The sequence below is a fragment of the Lasioglossum baleicum genome, chromosome 4 (genome assembly GCF_051020765.1).
Source record: "Lasioglossum baleicum chromosome 4, iyLasBale1, whole genome shotgun sequence".
Taxonomy (NCBI): Eukaryota; Metazoa; Arthropoda; class Insecta; order Hymenoptera; family Halictidae; genus Lasioglossum; species Lasioglossum baleicum.
Window position 1 is genome coordinate 9,465,564 of NC_134932.1, and position 15,864 is coordinate 9,481,427.

The 15,864-nt window shown below is 42.1% G+C and overlaps 1 protein-coding gene across 4 annotated transcripts in view; it reads left to right on the top strand.

Annotated features, from left to right (window-relative positions):
- Positions 1 to 15,864, top strand: part of Tet (tet methylcytosine dioxygenase-like) — a 156,139-nt gene that overhangs the window by 72,412 nt on the left and 67,863 nt on the right. For all 4 annotated transcript variants that reach the window (XM_076422151.1, XM_076422150.1, XM_076422152.1 and 1 more), the window contains exon 3: positions 8,716 to 8,790. In XM_076422151.1, the coding sequence (XP_076278266.1) occupies positions 8,716 to 8,790 (75 nt within the window). The remainder of the gene's footprint in view (positions 1 to 8,715; positions 8,791 to 15,864) is intronic.

Genomic DNA, 15,864 nt, shown 5'->3' on the forward strand with positions numbered 1-15,864 from the left:
CCATTGGTCTCCTCCAGCCACTTCCGGCCGAGTCGCGAACAATTTCCATCTACTTAACCTAACAGGAAATTGCCGCACTATTTTGCACCTTTGTCCACAAATTTCATTTCCAATTAATTTGCTTTACAATTTCATTTCGAAGGTTTCAAATTAAATCATACGGATATGGTTCATAAATGAATATTATGGTTCTTTATACGGAACGACAAATATATTTCTTGTTTGAATAGCTCCAACAAATTAAAAATAATATGCTTTTCCTTTAAGTTTCTCGAAACAAGAAATATATGACTCAGAGCAATTTCATAATTATGGGCACAAATCCTTTATGAATTCTTTGGAATCCAGGCTTTAATTAGCTGATGATAAGATTTCCAATTTTCCGATTGCTTAGACAATATTCGCCGAGCGCGAGGTGAACAATCGGCCTTCAGGATCCGACGGACAAAAACGGCCGTTCAGATCGCAGGATCGCGTTGCGAGAGCAACGTCGTCGTCGTCGTCCATTGAAATCGACGTTTTCGGGGTGCGCGTCGCGACGCATTCACCGTTTTTATCGTGAATACCCCCGAATGCACGCGACACTTTCACAGAATCGCGCCGCGCTGCGAAGAGAATGGAAAAAAGCGGACAAAGGGAGTCGCGGGGGATCTCGATGTCGAATTCTTTCATTAGCCGAAGGACCAGTCACGGAAATCCGGGCTTTCGGTCCCGTTTTATATTTCGCTTCGCCTACCCGTTTCACATTTTTCCTTTCTCCCTTCTTTTTTTAATTTGTTTCACGTTGCCCCTTTGCTCCCCTTATCTCACCAGCGAATGCGACTGCTCCTTTAAATTTACCTACTACATATATCTCCTTATAAAACGACTCTCGAGAAGCATTTTTATTTAAACAATTGGCTGTGAGGTGCTTCTTCCACCATTATTAAAGTATTTCCTTGAAAAGGGTGATTCCTAAGGTCATTCGAAATAACTTTTTCCTTTGCGAAAATGTTCTCCGTACTCCGTTAGGGACTTATTAACAAAAAACGTGGACCAATCAGAGTGTTAATCTTGCTAAGCGTGGTATTGGCCGATTCGGAATCCGTCTGTAGTAGCCGCGCTCTGAATGGTCACCGTTTTTTCTTAATAACTCGTTAACGAAGCCGCGGAGATTCCCGCAATAGCAAAAATTACTTCAAATGAGTTCAGGAATCACCCCTTTCAAGGAAGTACAACATTTTTGGGAAACGCTGTATAATAATTTTTAGCGGAAAAAGGCATTCGTCCCGGATGTACATGTTTAACGTGACGGTCGAAGAAATCAGAATTTACCATTTCCTCACGACGTCATTGTCGTCACTGTCAACAGTGGCAGATGTGCCTACACTAATCATTTCATCGGAACCAGGCCGGGCCCGTGTTTGACAGCAACGCTACCATCTTCCCGGGCAAATGTTCCTTGTCGCCGGGACTTTTAGACAAATAAAAGAGCCGGCTGCCACCGTGCTGTTTCCTTTCCGTCGTTGTTTGGAAACTTGGAAAGTATATACGCGTTTTCTGCTTAAATAGGCCCTCTACTTAAACAGCCAGCAGGGCTGCAGCCCCTTCGGGCTTTCAAATCGTCCGGAGTGGACCGGGAAGATTGATGGACCCCTTCAGAACGATATAAGTTTGCGTTGAGACAATTCTCTTTTATTCATCTCATTCCCCCACAAGTTCTCAATTTATATAAAACTCTAGCTTCCGTGTTTTCGTAAGAGACATTCATATTTCGATCCGACTCGAATAAAATAGCGCCATCCATCTTGTTTCAACCCTTATTCGCTCCATAAATGAATGTTTGCCCGTTCTGTATGCTTTAACCCTTTACTGCATGATTTTTTTAATTGAGATGAAAAAATTGAAACAAGTTCAGTTTTTGTGTTTTATTTAAGAGAAAAATATTTCAAAAATTAAAACAACATTTTATTAAATGAGGTGAAATGTGTGTAGAATAGTAAAAAAACACATTCTTAGTTTACTATACATATATGTAGCAGATTTGTTAACTGTAGCAGATATGATACACTATGTAGCGAAGGGTTAAGTACAGTTGAACCTCGATTATCGGGGCCTCTTATGTTCGAATTCTTTATCGTCTGAATACTTTCCACAAAGAATTAGTTGGCGTTAAACCAACTCATACTACACACTTCAATAAGGATTAAGTTCAGCATTGAAACTATGTAATTGTTGTATTATCCGAACAATCCTGTTCCAGTAATTAGAACGGATAATCAAAGTTCTACTGTATTTATAAATTAATTTCTGGCCCTTTTTACTGTCTAAATAAAATGTCCTTCTAAGCTGTACTCTCACAAAACACACACACATCGCAGAAAAATTGACACATTCTCCCCTAACCAAAAAATCAATCAAACCTTCCGAAAGAAAGAAACAAGTGGCATCGAAAAAAAATGAATGAGGTCTTTCCCTTTATTCTTTCATTCGTCCCAATCGTCACCTTGCTCGGACCACTTAAGGACTTAATATCTCCGCTTGAAAGGTATAATTTCGTCCCTTGATCTGAAAGGACCGAGATCCAGAAGATCGATACCCGAGGAAACAAAGAACGCGTGCGTAGGAAACTCACGTTAAATCATTTCTCGGCCGAACGTGTTTCTTATCGAAAACCGTGCATCTGTCGGCCACAGAACGCGAGAGAGGTATAAGGAAATGTACTTACGAAATATTTTAATTAGCTTATCATCGGAATCGGTGACAGCTGGCCCGAGGACGCGCGTGCTTCTAATTGCCGATCTAGAACGCAGATGACGATCCTCTCGTTTCTACGTTAATCACAAGAACTTCCCAACTGAATTATACTTGACGGTATTCTGAATTATGCTCGACAGACAGCGAATGAAAAATGAAAATGACGCTATCAGTGATTTTTTACTTCTGTCTTTGATTGTTACAATGGTCTCAGTGTATGTTGCATCTATTTCTGAGGCGATCAATGTACAGAGTTGATTTGAGAAGTTGAATCTAAACCGTGATTTCTTCCTCCCATTTTTCCCCCGTCTTTTTACATTTTCTTACATTTTGGTGTTAGACAGCGAAAGAAACATGAAAATGACGCGATCAGTGATTTTCTACAATCTAAGTGTATGTGTGTATCTATTTCTGAGGTGATCCATGTACAGTTTCGATTTGAGAAGTTGAATCTAAACCGTGTGATTTATTCTTCTCATATTTTGTTATATTTCGGTGACAAACAGCGAATGAAAAATGAAAATGACGCGATCAGTGATTTCTGTCTTTCATTGTTACAATGATCTAAGCGTATGTAGTATTTATTTCTGAGATGATCAATGTACAGTTTCGATTGGAGAAGTTGAATCTAAACCGTGATTTCTTCCTCCCATTATTTCCCTCATTTTTTCGCTCCTCTTCAACAAAGGCGAAGAAGATTTTAATTCCCGTGACGTTCCGCGACACTTTCTCCCCTTTGTGGCGAACAGGACGAAGAAAGGAGGGACTTTTACCGTGCGCGACATTATCGAAGATATACCCCTCAAGATCCACTAGTTCGCTCCCCTCCCACGTATCGTTCGACACCGGTTCGATGCTTTTCCTTAGAAGTTAACGGGACGGATGCACGAGAAAGCGCGTGTTTGACAGCGTTATAATTAGCTTATTGGAGTGATGAGATGAATGCGTTACGCATCCTTCCGTAATATCGCGGAGATAACGTGTAATTTTAATAGAAACGCGTCACTTTCGCGATCTTCTGACGCAAGACGCGCGCGCGATGCCTCACAAGACGTCTTAACGCACGTTTAAACAATTAACCCCACATCGTTCATTAATCTTCGATATACCAAGGGGACGTGGTCCTTTTCACATTTTATTCGAACCAACAAGAAAATCGTTTTCGAAACATTCCGATAAATCGCGAAAAATTTTTCATCGTTTCATAGGTATTGCCCACAGTATATAATTAACGATGTCAATTATTGAAAGTATACAATACAAATAATATACAGAATAAGAATTAAACATTTTAATTTCATGGTGGTAGCTCGAAGTAGGCGCTCTTGCTTTTCTTGAAATAAAGGTGAACTATTTTTTGATCGATGCACATCAATACTTCCGAATAAAGTCAGTCAGCTTCGTTATCTAGCCGAAAAGCTGAACACATTACCGACCGGTGATTATTGATACTTCGACAGCGACAGCAATTTTCATTGTGAATTAACAAGTCATCCTCAACAATGTCATCTAACAGGTTCATTTCAGATTGTAATGTAAAAGAAAATTTCTATGCTTTCTCTTGGTGCAGCATAATTATTGAAAATCCTATTAATAGGCTTTCGGTAGGTGAAGTGTTAATATTCTAATCGCGAAGCCCACCAATGCCGAAAACGGAAGGGGATGAAGATCGGGAAGAGTGGTTCGCGAGCCGGACTGCAGAAAAAGCAACGTCATCGGAGGTGATGCCAGTCGATTCGGATGAAGTGGAGAAAGAAACGCGATAAACGCGTGGTTGGTGGCAGAGAAGGTTGGAGGAGAGAGATGTGATCCCCGCGCGAGTGAACATCGAGGTCCGAGGCAGGCGGAAAACGTCCCCTTCGCGCGGCACACGCGTGGACGATTATGGTCTAATTCCCTTGTACGCGCATTCCCACCAACCTACCTAGCTTACCTACCAACCTACCTGGCTGCCTCGCATGACAGAACCGTCTTGGTGAGCGAACGAGGAAAAGCGTAGTTGTCGGTGCATTCGATAAGCGTACGCTCGAAAGATAGGGGTGTGTCCCCTTAATTCCATCTCTCTTTCACTCTCTCCCGCTTTTCACCCTGATTTCCTCCTCCTGCCCCGTTCTTCACCACCCCTCTTCTCCCTCGAGCATCATCGCTGCTCACTCTCTTCGATTCGACGTTGCTTTTCTTCTCTTCCCGCGTTTTTCCTCTTTCCACAGGTTTTCCTCCCTTTCTCCTCTACCGCGCTTTCTCTCCCTCTCTCTCTTGGTCCCCACACTTTATCTCGAGAGTTGCACCTTCGGGTTTCTCCCTCATCCCCCTTTTCTCTCCCTCACTTCTATCGCTCTTTCTCTCTGTCGTTCTTGTTCGTAGTCGCCCTCCCTCTCTCTCTCTTTCTCTCTCCTGCTTTCTCCCCATCCGGTCGCGCGCTGTTCTCGCGTAAATATCGCGGTTTCTCGGTAAACAGGAGAAGCCGGTTAAAGAGGGACAAGGTAGAAGGAGGTGCGTGCACGCAAGGCAAATGTCAATATCGGCGATGCGCATCGACGAACGACGGACCCCCATGGTACTTGGGGCGGCAATGAGGGCGTAATTAATCGACGATGCAAAGAAATTTCTCTCTTTGCGCGGACAACCACGGGACCGGTTCGCTCTCTCTCTCTCTCTCTCTCTCTCTCTCTCTCTCTCTCTCTCTCGCTCGCTTCTTCGACCCTCGTTACCGGGACACCACGAATTTCCGGTTTCGTGCGGTTTCATGCTTGTCCAGATACTATCCACAATTTTTCCAACCGATCTTGTGGAGGAGGACGTGGGTTATAACAGTGTTGCAGGGGTGGATTTGTCAACATAGATTTTTAATAGTAGTAGAATAGCCACCGAAGTAGTCCTAAAATTATTGTCTAATTATACATTGGATTTTTAGGGTGAATCTGGAGTGCATGCGAGTGTTAACAGTATAATATAGTTCAATATAGATTTTGTAAGGTAGAACAGAGATGGAAATTAATTTGCAAGTTTTTCATTAGTCTTTCCAATGATGTAAGATTTACTTAAAAAATGGTATTGTAAATGCTATTGTAAATATTGAGCGATCCTTTCCTTCGAAACAATTTTTTAAAGCTGACTGCCATTTAATGAACAATATAACCATACAACATTGCTAACGATAAAAACAAAAATTGCACTGCAGGGAAAATAATATCAATTATAAAACAAAGAAGTGTTGACGTGTAGAAGACTGTGCGAATGTTTGACGTATTAATGCATAAACTATGAGAGAAATGTGAAAAATTGGTCAGCAACTGTAAAACTTTTATATTATGCTTATAATTGTGGATCTTTATACATTTAAGGCTTATAAAAATATTGGAAAAATGCTGGAGTATTGAATTGAACAGAATTTAGTAACGATTTTTCTTGATTATGGATCTACAAATGTTATTACCAATGAAAATAGAATTTTATTTGGTATCATCTTCTTAAAATTTGTCTACAAAAATTGAAAATTGCTTAAACGTTCGCAGTCTACTTATAACTAAAATTCTATGATTCGATTTTCCCGCGACGCGTCGGTAAAAACTCTCTTCCGTCACAGCATGCGCCATCTATCGAACCTAGTTAGAAAGTATAGTAATTCTTCGTTCCAGGTGGTAAAGCAGGGCTCTACTTTGAGCGACTGTCGACAAGGAACAGTGGCCTTTCATTATCTTTTTTAATCCTAGTCAAATTGTTTTAATGTATCTTAAACATTCTGATACCATAAAAGACAATACTCTAAAGTCATTTACGTATTTATCCAATCGTAAAATATTCAATTGTATTTGATGAAAAATGTGTGCAGGACCTTACCGATCGTGGAAAACACATTTTCCACTAGAACTGCCAACCAACTGAAATACCAACATCGCTAAAAGTTCCTCCGCCGACGAGATACTAGTTTGGTGGTTCCCCGCTCTCTACCTAATTAGAACCAGAGAATGTATGAGAGTGTTCACGCGCGAAGTGAACCAGCTTGAATAATACATTTTGTTCTGAGGAAAGGTTACATTGGAAAATGTTATGGAAGGGAATAGGTTTGAAATAACCATAGATATTCATTTACAATTTCTAGTATACAATATTAACGAAAAATCGAAGTGTGCCGCTATTAGCTCGACATTATCCACTACTTGTAAGACACTAGAAGTTCTTACAAGTAGAGGATAATATCGATTGCCCAGGTCTCACCACGAGGAGGTTGCTGCACAAGAGACCCGGAAAGGGAGTCAAAACGAATTCATTATTCCTTCTGGTCTTCCCCCAGATTATTGAAGGAAGGCCAGGGTAGGGCAGGGTAGTTCTAGATGATCCCTGGTTAGTCCCTGGTCCTCCTGGTCTTGCTGGTTCCGGAGCACGACCGCTCCTGCCGGAATCCCCGGCCCGTCTAACTGACTGAGCCTGAGCGCTCTCGCCGAGCTCAGGCGGCACGTGCGCATTGACTCTCCCCACCCCATCGAATATCGATCGATATCGATCGCCGTGACAATTATTGATAAATTTATTATTTCTAGCTGTTTAATGTTTTTTTAACTTTAAATGGAATTTAAACAATTCCTTTTGCCAACGATGTCCACAAGCTCTCCCTTGACTACCTTGCCATTTAATTTTTTAGTAAAACCTTTACGCAAAATAAGAAATACTCTTTTGCCAACAATGTCCACAAGCATTTCTTACAGTAAAGCCTTGATCTAACTCTTAATCTTACTCTGTTTTTCAGCATATTTCTGTTCCCACAGATCGAATTTTGAAATCGAGACAACGTATTCTTTTTCATCGGAGTCGAACGATTCCCATCCCCGACTCCAATACCACCGAAGCAATATTCACAAAGTTCAATTTCGAACGTGTCGTGTAAAAAACGTTAAACGGCCGGGTTTCTCACCGTCACCGTGTAATTTCCCTGTTCTAATTAGCCCCGCGAGCTCTCCGTTAATTGCCCACGGTGAACGATCGAAGTGTATCGCCCGCGGCCCGCCACGATGCGAAACTCATCTTTGCCTAGTACAATATTCTAAAGCTGCGATTCCACCAAACGAACAAATACGACAATTTTTCTCGAATATTTCTAGTCCCCTTGATGTCAGTACACCCCCACCATGTATTTTATAATTGTACTCCAATTGCAATTACGTATTACATTGTAATTTAATTGAATGAAGATCAGAATTATAAATTACAATATAACTGAATTACAATGTAATTCAATTACTTTGTAATTATAATTCCTGGAGTAATTCAATTGTAATTCTACACAACTCTGCTCGTGATGAAGATTCTGAACAGATTCTGAAATGAAGTTCTATTTTGGTTTCGTTAATATACAGCTATGGTTGAACATATAGGTATACAATTTATAACAATTTCCTCCTTTTTTAGGGAATTACGATCTACAAAAAAGTTCTAATCACTGAAACCGTAAAATAAATCGTAAGGCAAGGGGTTAATTTGCAAGTTCCCGGTGCACAGTGTTTCTTTTCCTGGAAATGGCGGTGCACGAAGGCGATTATTTGCGATCAGTAATTACCGAGGAGGTTAAAACGCTTACAGCGGCAATATGTCGAAGTAGCGTGACGAGACGGTTTCATAAAGCGGTCCCCGAAGCTACGAATTCGCACATGAATTCGCGCGTACACATATGCATATACCCGCGGCCTAGTAATAAGCGGCGAAGTGTTCCTTCGGTGGATACGTAGCTGGAAGCTGTGTTCCGTCGTCGCGGGAATCTAATCTAATACCAGCTGGCCCTGGAAGGTTATAGTTTTATTAGCGCCTCTATTGGGCTTAACGAGGTCAATTGAGGTGATACGGTTGCCTTGATTTTACGATAGTCCGTCGCCGGTCACGATAACGATCCGAATGCCCGTCGGCAGAATCGACCGCGATCCTCTACAACCATTTAACCAAACCGAAACATCATTTTAATCGTACTGTTTCTCATTTCTGTTTCAGCACCTGTACCACCTGCAGACGGGCGAGGGTGCATTTCGAGAAAGAGGGAGGGGACGAGGCAAAGGTGCAACCAGGGTAAGTTGCCAAACGGGATTTCTAAACAGTTCATTATTCCTGTTAACCCTCCAGTCTGCCTGATCCATGAATTAAATGTCTACTGTTTTAATCCTCTCCCTCCAAAAAAAAAATAGTAAAATGTTATAACTGGACTGCGGATCTTTATGCATTTATGAAGAAATTAGCTAGGTGAAATGTAGAACAATGAAATGTTAGAAAAATTTAACAATGGTGTTGTTTTCAATGTAAAAGACATTATTGAGGGATGAAGTGAATTTTTATTTGACTCCTGCTTCCCACAAATGATTTATTTTGCATACAGATCCACAGTCTAGTTATAACTAAACGGCACTAAATGATGTCCTAAATTGCGATTTAAAATGAGGCTAAATTACAAAATTACGTTCCGAACGACACCTAATAGGTTAAATAATTATTAAACCATCGTCGGAGTGCTCAACGAATTTTCGTTTCACCAGGGGTAGTTTCGTGCAACATACGACAGCATTATGAAAGAAAAATACGGACGGCTCACACGCGCGTCTACGCATACTATCTCTTACGAAGTAACTCGAAACCCATTTTCCTGCGACCTGGTCCACATTGTGCGCGATCGATGTAAGAAAGATCATAAGTTTTATGCCTCCTCGTTTTTCTCCGGCCCCTGTATTTTTTCGTCTTTGGCCGCTGCACGGGTGGAGGGTGGAAAGGCAATTTCTGCGAGACTTCTTCTTGAAGAATATTCAAGCTATTCTAGTTCTTCTTGGCGAGGATGAATAAAACCGGCGAACCATTTTTATGCTGTTCTTTCCCCGCGAGTTTTTAGGGGCGGAGAAAGAATTTTTCTCTTGCGAGATTTATTAGCCCACTTTCTCATTGACTTTGATGGCGAAGTTGCTACACTACGGATTCCGACGTAAATCTTGCAGATATTTTTCAACGTATCTTTACCCCCTCCCCGTTCAATTATTTATCGTCCGAGCAACCTGGATTTTTGCATCCGAAAACGCCGCCGCCGTTTTTTTCCTTTGAATTTATTATGTTCTTTAAATTGACTCTAGATTTTACTTTCGTCAGAATGACGGTCGGAATATATAAATCTTGTGGCGTCCAGTATAAATGCGTCAATTAATACATTCATTCTATTTCTTCTTATATAAGCAAGAGGATATTTATCCAAGTATCAATTTAAACGAAGATGAAAGGACGTTATTTTCCAGTTTATTATGCTTCTAGCACCAGGATGGAATAAAAAGTACGTCGAGCACCTAAAAGCCGGTTCATAAATTTACATTCAGTGTTCCTCGCACATAGTAAAATGAGAGGTAAAGATGGTCGGGGCGGGAGGGGATCAAAATATATAGTTCCTTTCTTTTTCCCCTTGTCTCTTCAAAACGACAATAAATTGGATCGTGAAGTCTGCGAATATTCGAAACGCCGCCGAATGTCGACGATCTGAAAGAATCGAGGGACCGCGAAATATAAGGCGATAAAACGGATGAATGGTTTATTCTTTTCCGGGAGCCGTAATACTTCCATCCCTTTCGCCGGCTTGATACGTGTTCCAGGGATGGTTACGGTCTTCTTCGTAAAATATCCAGTAAAACAAACAATAACCCGCGTATCGTTCCGCCGTTGAATTCTGAGCCCGTAAAAATAACGGGTGCCGGATTTATTTTACAATTGTTGCAGCCGCAAAGAGCTCCCGTTTCCCGGAAACTGCTAAATCAAATGAACTCAATTTAAATATTGCCACTGCTTCTTATTTTAGAGACTGCCGTGAATCTCCGGTGACGAACGCTTTTATATTTTCCGAACACAGCTTTAAACTTTCTATTTAGAAAGAACCGAGATAGAACAGAATAATGCGGCAATTTTATCCTTCATCTATTTTTGTAAGATTTTCATCTCACTGGTTCCAACTGACTTTTTAGGGGCATTTTGTATTTTTACGTGTTTTATTTAAAAAGAACGTCGTTGTCTCTCGATTTAAGGAAGAAAATGATGCATCTTTTTTCTCCTCGGTGCATTGTTGTTTACGATCCGCGTGGCTCTCGTTTTCCCAGCTTCGGCCGGAATTTAATTCCTGTTTTTATTTTTTTTCACTCGACGCTTTTTTTACACTGCTCTCATCTCCATCTTTCTTCCGTTTCGACGACCACTCTTCTTTCTGGAGCGCCCTCGGCCGAGCCACTTATCCGCCACGTTCCTCTAATCCCGGAAACGCGGTAACGCGCATGCAAAATGGCCCCCCGAGCGGCCAATCGCGCGCCACCCGCTCGAAAAATAGAAACTACGAGTGGACAGAATATCCTGCGAACGAAAATATCTTTCGGCCTGTTCATTATATTATCATAGATTGAACCTATCATCTTCCATTCTACATAGAGGTTGTCCCAAAAGTTTCTTTCACTACGTGCACATTCCATATTGTTAGATAACATCGGCATACAATGGCATCGTGCCATTGGTTTCCTTAAAAACTACTTTGAATTAGCACTGAGCACATTAATCGACAACGAAACGAACTTTTGGGACAACCCAATACAAAATGATACATTCACAAATTTCCGGGTCAGTAAAAATCGCGCAACCCTAACAGCTCGTAAAGAAAGAGCACACTTCTTCCACGAAAATATCGTGCAGCCTGTTTATTATATTATCATAGATTGAACCTATCGTCTTGCATCCTACAAAATGAAACAGTCACTTTCCGGGTCAACAAGAATCGCGCAACCCTAACAGCTCGTAAAAAAACAGCACACTTCTTCCACTCGGCCACGAACCATGCATTTATAAAGCCCGCCGAAGCACGGAGAATACTAAAACAAAAATCCCGGGCGTAGGTTTCAAGCTCGACTTGGGAACTTCGGATTCGGACATAAATTTCGATTTAGCTAAATATCTCGGGGCATTGCGCGCGAACTAAGACGAATAATACTTCGTTTCGTAGAACGATCGTGCTTCCGGAAGTCCTCGCGACAGGAAGTGCTTGCAGGAAAGTTTTCGCGTGCGCGAAAATATTCGAGAGAGGCTGCCAGGTATCGGACGGACATATGGCCGCGGATAAATCGGTGAAACGCGCACCAACAACGTTTCCGATGAGATATCGTTCGATGCAGGAATGCAACACTGTGGATCGCGGTTGCAGGCCACGAGCATTTTAAACATGGCGGTGCAGGAGAGCGCACAGGCGCGCCGCGGTTCGATCAATACCGCAGCTTTGCTTAATGTCAGTTCTCGAACTCTGCCGACTGCCAAAGAAAATTCATTCGTGACGAAACCATGCGAGAAATTTCAACGGAGCCCGAGCCATCGATATTCCCCGCCTCCCGATGCGTTTCCGGCTTCGACGCCGAGCACTTCCGGTCCCCGCGAGCTGTTTGTCCTCACGCCACGCTTACCGCGCTCGCGTTCCATTTTCTCGCATTTTTAAAAAAATGTTTATCTGTGTCTTGTTTTAAACATTTCCCTTTTCTATGTTTACAAGTATTGCACACAATAATCGCAGACTTTAACGCGAATTCCGTTCTTTTAACGGATCGTGGAGAAATCTGCTCCGAGGGTTAATAGATTTATTATGCTAAACGAGGAATAAATATTTATCAATGTTTGGATTGGACATTGTTTCCCGTATACCGGAAGTTCATAAAGTCTGCGATCTGGTGATAACGAGCACTGTATAATAGCGCAGAATAATGCATACTAATCGGTGTATGCATTGTGTTATTTGTTGTGTTATCTGATAGATTAATAGCTGTTTTCGACGAACAGTATGATCGTTTATACCGGGGTGTCGTAGTTTCCAAATTGGATCAAATGTAGAAATACTTTATAGAATCCTAAGCATTACATTTTTTTAAATGATCAATATACTATTTAGGTTGATTAGCAAATGAATAATATTATGCAAAAAAGCTCCCTGCAAAGCAACCCACTACAAATACTCGTAACATTAAAGGAAATACTTTATAAAATCCTAAATATTGCATTTTTATAATTATTCATATATTTAGGTTGCCATGATAAGAGTTAACCAAAGAATTAACTTTTTTAAAATTATTCATACATTTAGGTTGCCTTGATAACAGTTAGCCAAAGAGTAAAATTAAGCAAAAATTCTCCCTGCGAAGCAAAATATCAGAAAAACTCGTCACAATAAACGGATCGTGCACCAGAGCTTCATTTCGAAAAATATGAAACTGTAAAAATGTTTATACGAAGCGAAAATTTTTCACACTCGCCATCTCTCCGGGAAGCGTAACCGTTGATTTCCGTGATCGCTCGAAGGAGCACCGGCTCCGAAGTAAAAACGGTACTTGGACGGGAATCACCGCGAAACAAACGGCAATAAATAATTTTTTCACGGTTCTCTCTCCCCGTGGTGAGTAGCATACTTTAAATAGTTGGTAACTATCGCGTTGCGGAGGGGCCCCGCAGGGTTTCGGGAGGGAAATGATAGTGTTCACGTCACCTCTCACCGGCTCGTCAATCACGATGATGCCTCCCCCGAATGATTGGAAGGGGTGAAGGGGTGGGATAGGCTCTTTTTTCGCGACGAGACAATTGCCTGGCATTCTAAACGCGGTATCGATCGATAGGGGTAATTGGCGGACGCCAGCGTTTATCATCGCCCAAGAAATAAATAATAAAACGTGCGCATCGTTACGGGGCAAACGTTAGCTGATTTCTATCGCGACGTATTCGACGAGCATTCGATATCTTCGTGGCGGTTCTGCTATCGATCCTCGTTCGAGACAACCGGTGCACACGTGTACCGGCACCTGTGTCGACGCAACGTCTTCGTGATAGAATGCAATTCCGCTTTTTCGCCGTTTCAATTTATATTCATCGCTCGATCGATCCCCCGCGCCATTTTCAACGACTACGGTTTTATCCCGACTCCCCGCAACCCTCGTGCTCGAAGGAAACGGTCATTGCGTTTTCTTATCACCGGATCCTTACGTCGGCACTCGTCCGAAATTGTCCGAAAGTTTTTTTATTTCACGTCAACGCTGATGTCTTCGCTTTATTATCCGGAAGTGCGGAGTTGCCGGGGGATTATGGGACTCGGGGAGAGACCGGGAGGAAATGTTCGGGACTCTGGAGTAGCTGTAAAAATGTGATAGGGGTCCTGGAACAAATAGAATTAATGAACGTGACCTGAAATCTTAATATCAAATGACTCGAAGCAGGAGAGGAATTTATATTCAATATAACTGTAAATGAGGATTGAAATAAATGTAGAAGTAGCTTGAGCTGCCAGTGCAAATTATGATACATTGGGAGAGCCTTTGAAATGAAATCAGAAACCGCAAAACTGAACATTATCAATTTATTCTGTGCACGGTGAGAGCTGGCGGAACGATTCCGCAGTGTGCAGAAACATCCTGTACTCCGAGTTCCGCGAATCAGTGGTTCGAGTCGAAAAACGCGTCACCGATGAAACGGAAGTTTCCGAGAGCGAGCGAGAGAGAGAGAGAGAGAAAGAGAGAGAGAATTTCCATTGAGAAAGCTTGAAAAGCCGAGCTCGTGTTGGTCCTTTTCCTTCTGGTTTCTGTGCATACGTCCTTCGGCAGTAGCTTCTACATCTAGCACGTCCTTGCGGCCGTCTGAAGAGCCACTGGTACGTCTGGTAATAAAAGAAAAACGCGTTGCAGAGCATTCTGTTTAAGGAGACAACGATGTCCTTCGCGCGTCAAAAGCCTCCTCAAACTACGAGGGAAAAAGACTCTGTTGCTCGAGACCTGAACTCTGCCCGGACTCCTCCTCTACATCTCTCTTTGTGTTCTGTAAATTATTCCTTGACTTTTGCGGTTTCCGAAGGCTCCTGTCAGTCACTTCCGGTTTGCGGTCTTATTTGTCTTCTGTTGTCTGTGGATTGCTAGGCGCGTCGATAGAAACCGGTTACCGCCGAGTCGCTACCAGTCTTGCGGTGACACGGATTTGTTTGCTATTCGATTGGCAGCTGTTTATATATTAATTCCACAATAAAGAAATTCGTCTTGTACGAGGGTAGATCAATAATTACCCGGGCTACTCTTTACTTTACCGGACTTGAATTTTGTGCTTTTCTCCTACGAATTATGATGTATGCATTTGGTATGTAATCCAGTAGATTTGTACCCGGCGCGGATGCAGATCGAAGTTTCGAACCTCTAGGATCAATGGTTGAGGAGCTATGGTTGCTTAAAGTTGAGCATATTTCCAGTTTTTTGACAGATAAGGGCGTCGCCATATTGGTTTGTAGTGACGGTCGCACGCCGCTTACTGAGTTGGTTAGGATTCGGTCGAGGGATGTGGGGCGGGGGGCGGCAAGGTAAGCGGCTCGCGGTCGTCACTACAAACCAATATGGCGGCGCCCTTACCTGTCAAAAATGCTCAACTTTTAAGCGACCATAGTTCCTCAACTATTGATTCTAGAGGATCGAAACTTATTAATAGTAGTAGATACAAATCGACTGAATTACATACCAAATACATCATAATTCGTAGGAGGAAGGTACTGATTTTGAGTACGGTAAAGTAAAGTTTACCCATTAGCCGTGTTTGAAGACGGGCGGCGCGGCGTTGTCGAGAGAAGTTGGCATTAGTATAGTATACTCTCATCACTTAAACGACGCCATACAAAATTTCATACTGATTAATTAGTTAGTTTTGATTTGACAGCCATTTGTATTAAACGCATTTGGTGTTTTCACTCACTCATTCTGCGACTTTTTTCTGTTCTCCAACATGAAAACCTGATTCGTGGGGAAAAATTTCGGCCGAAACGAGGAGATCATCGTCGAGACAGAAGCATATTTTAAAGAATTTGACAAATCGTATTTTTTGGAGAGTTTAAAAAATGGCAGGGACATTGGGAAACGTGTATCCTCCAAAAAGGAGATCATGTTGAAAAATAAAACAAAAAAGTTTCTGAAAAACTTGCGTTTGCATTCCTAACACGGGTACTTATTGATCGACCCTCGTACATCTAGGGAGATCGAATAAGCCCAGTTTCGGTTAGCCGAGGTCGCCGATCAGGATCCAGCCGATCCTATAATTTTCGGGCGACGAAATCGGAGCAACTGGGGCTTGGATCCGCGGCTC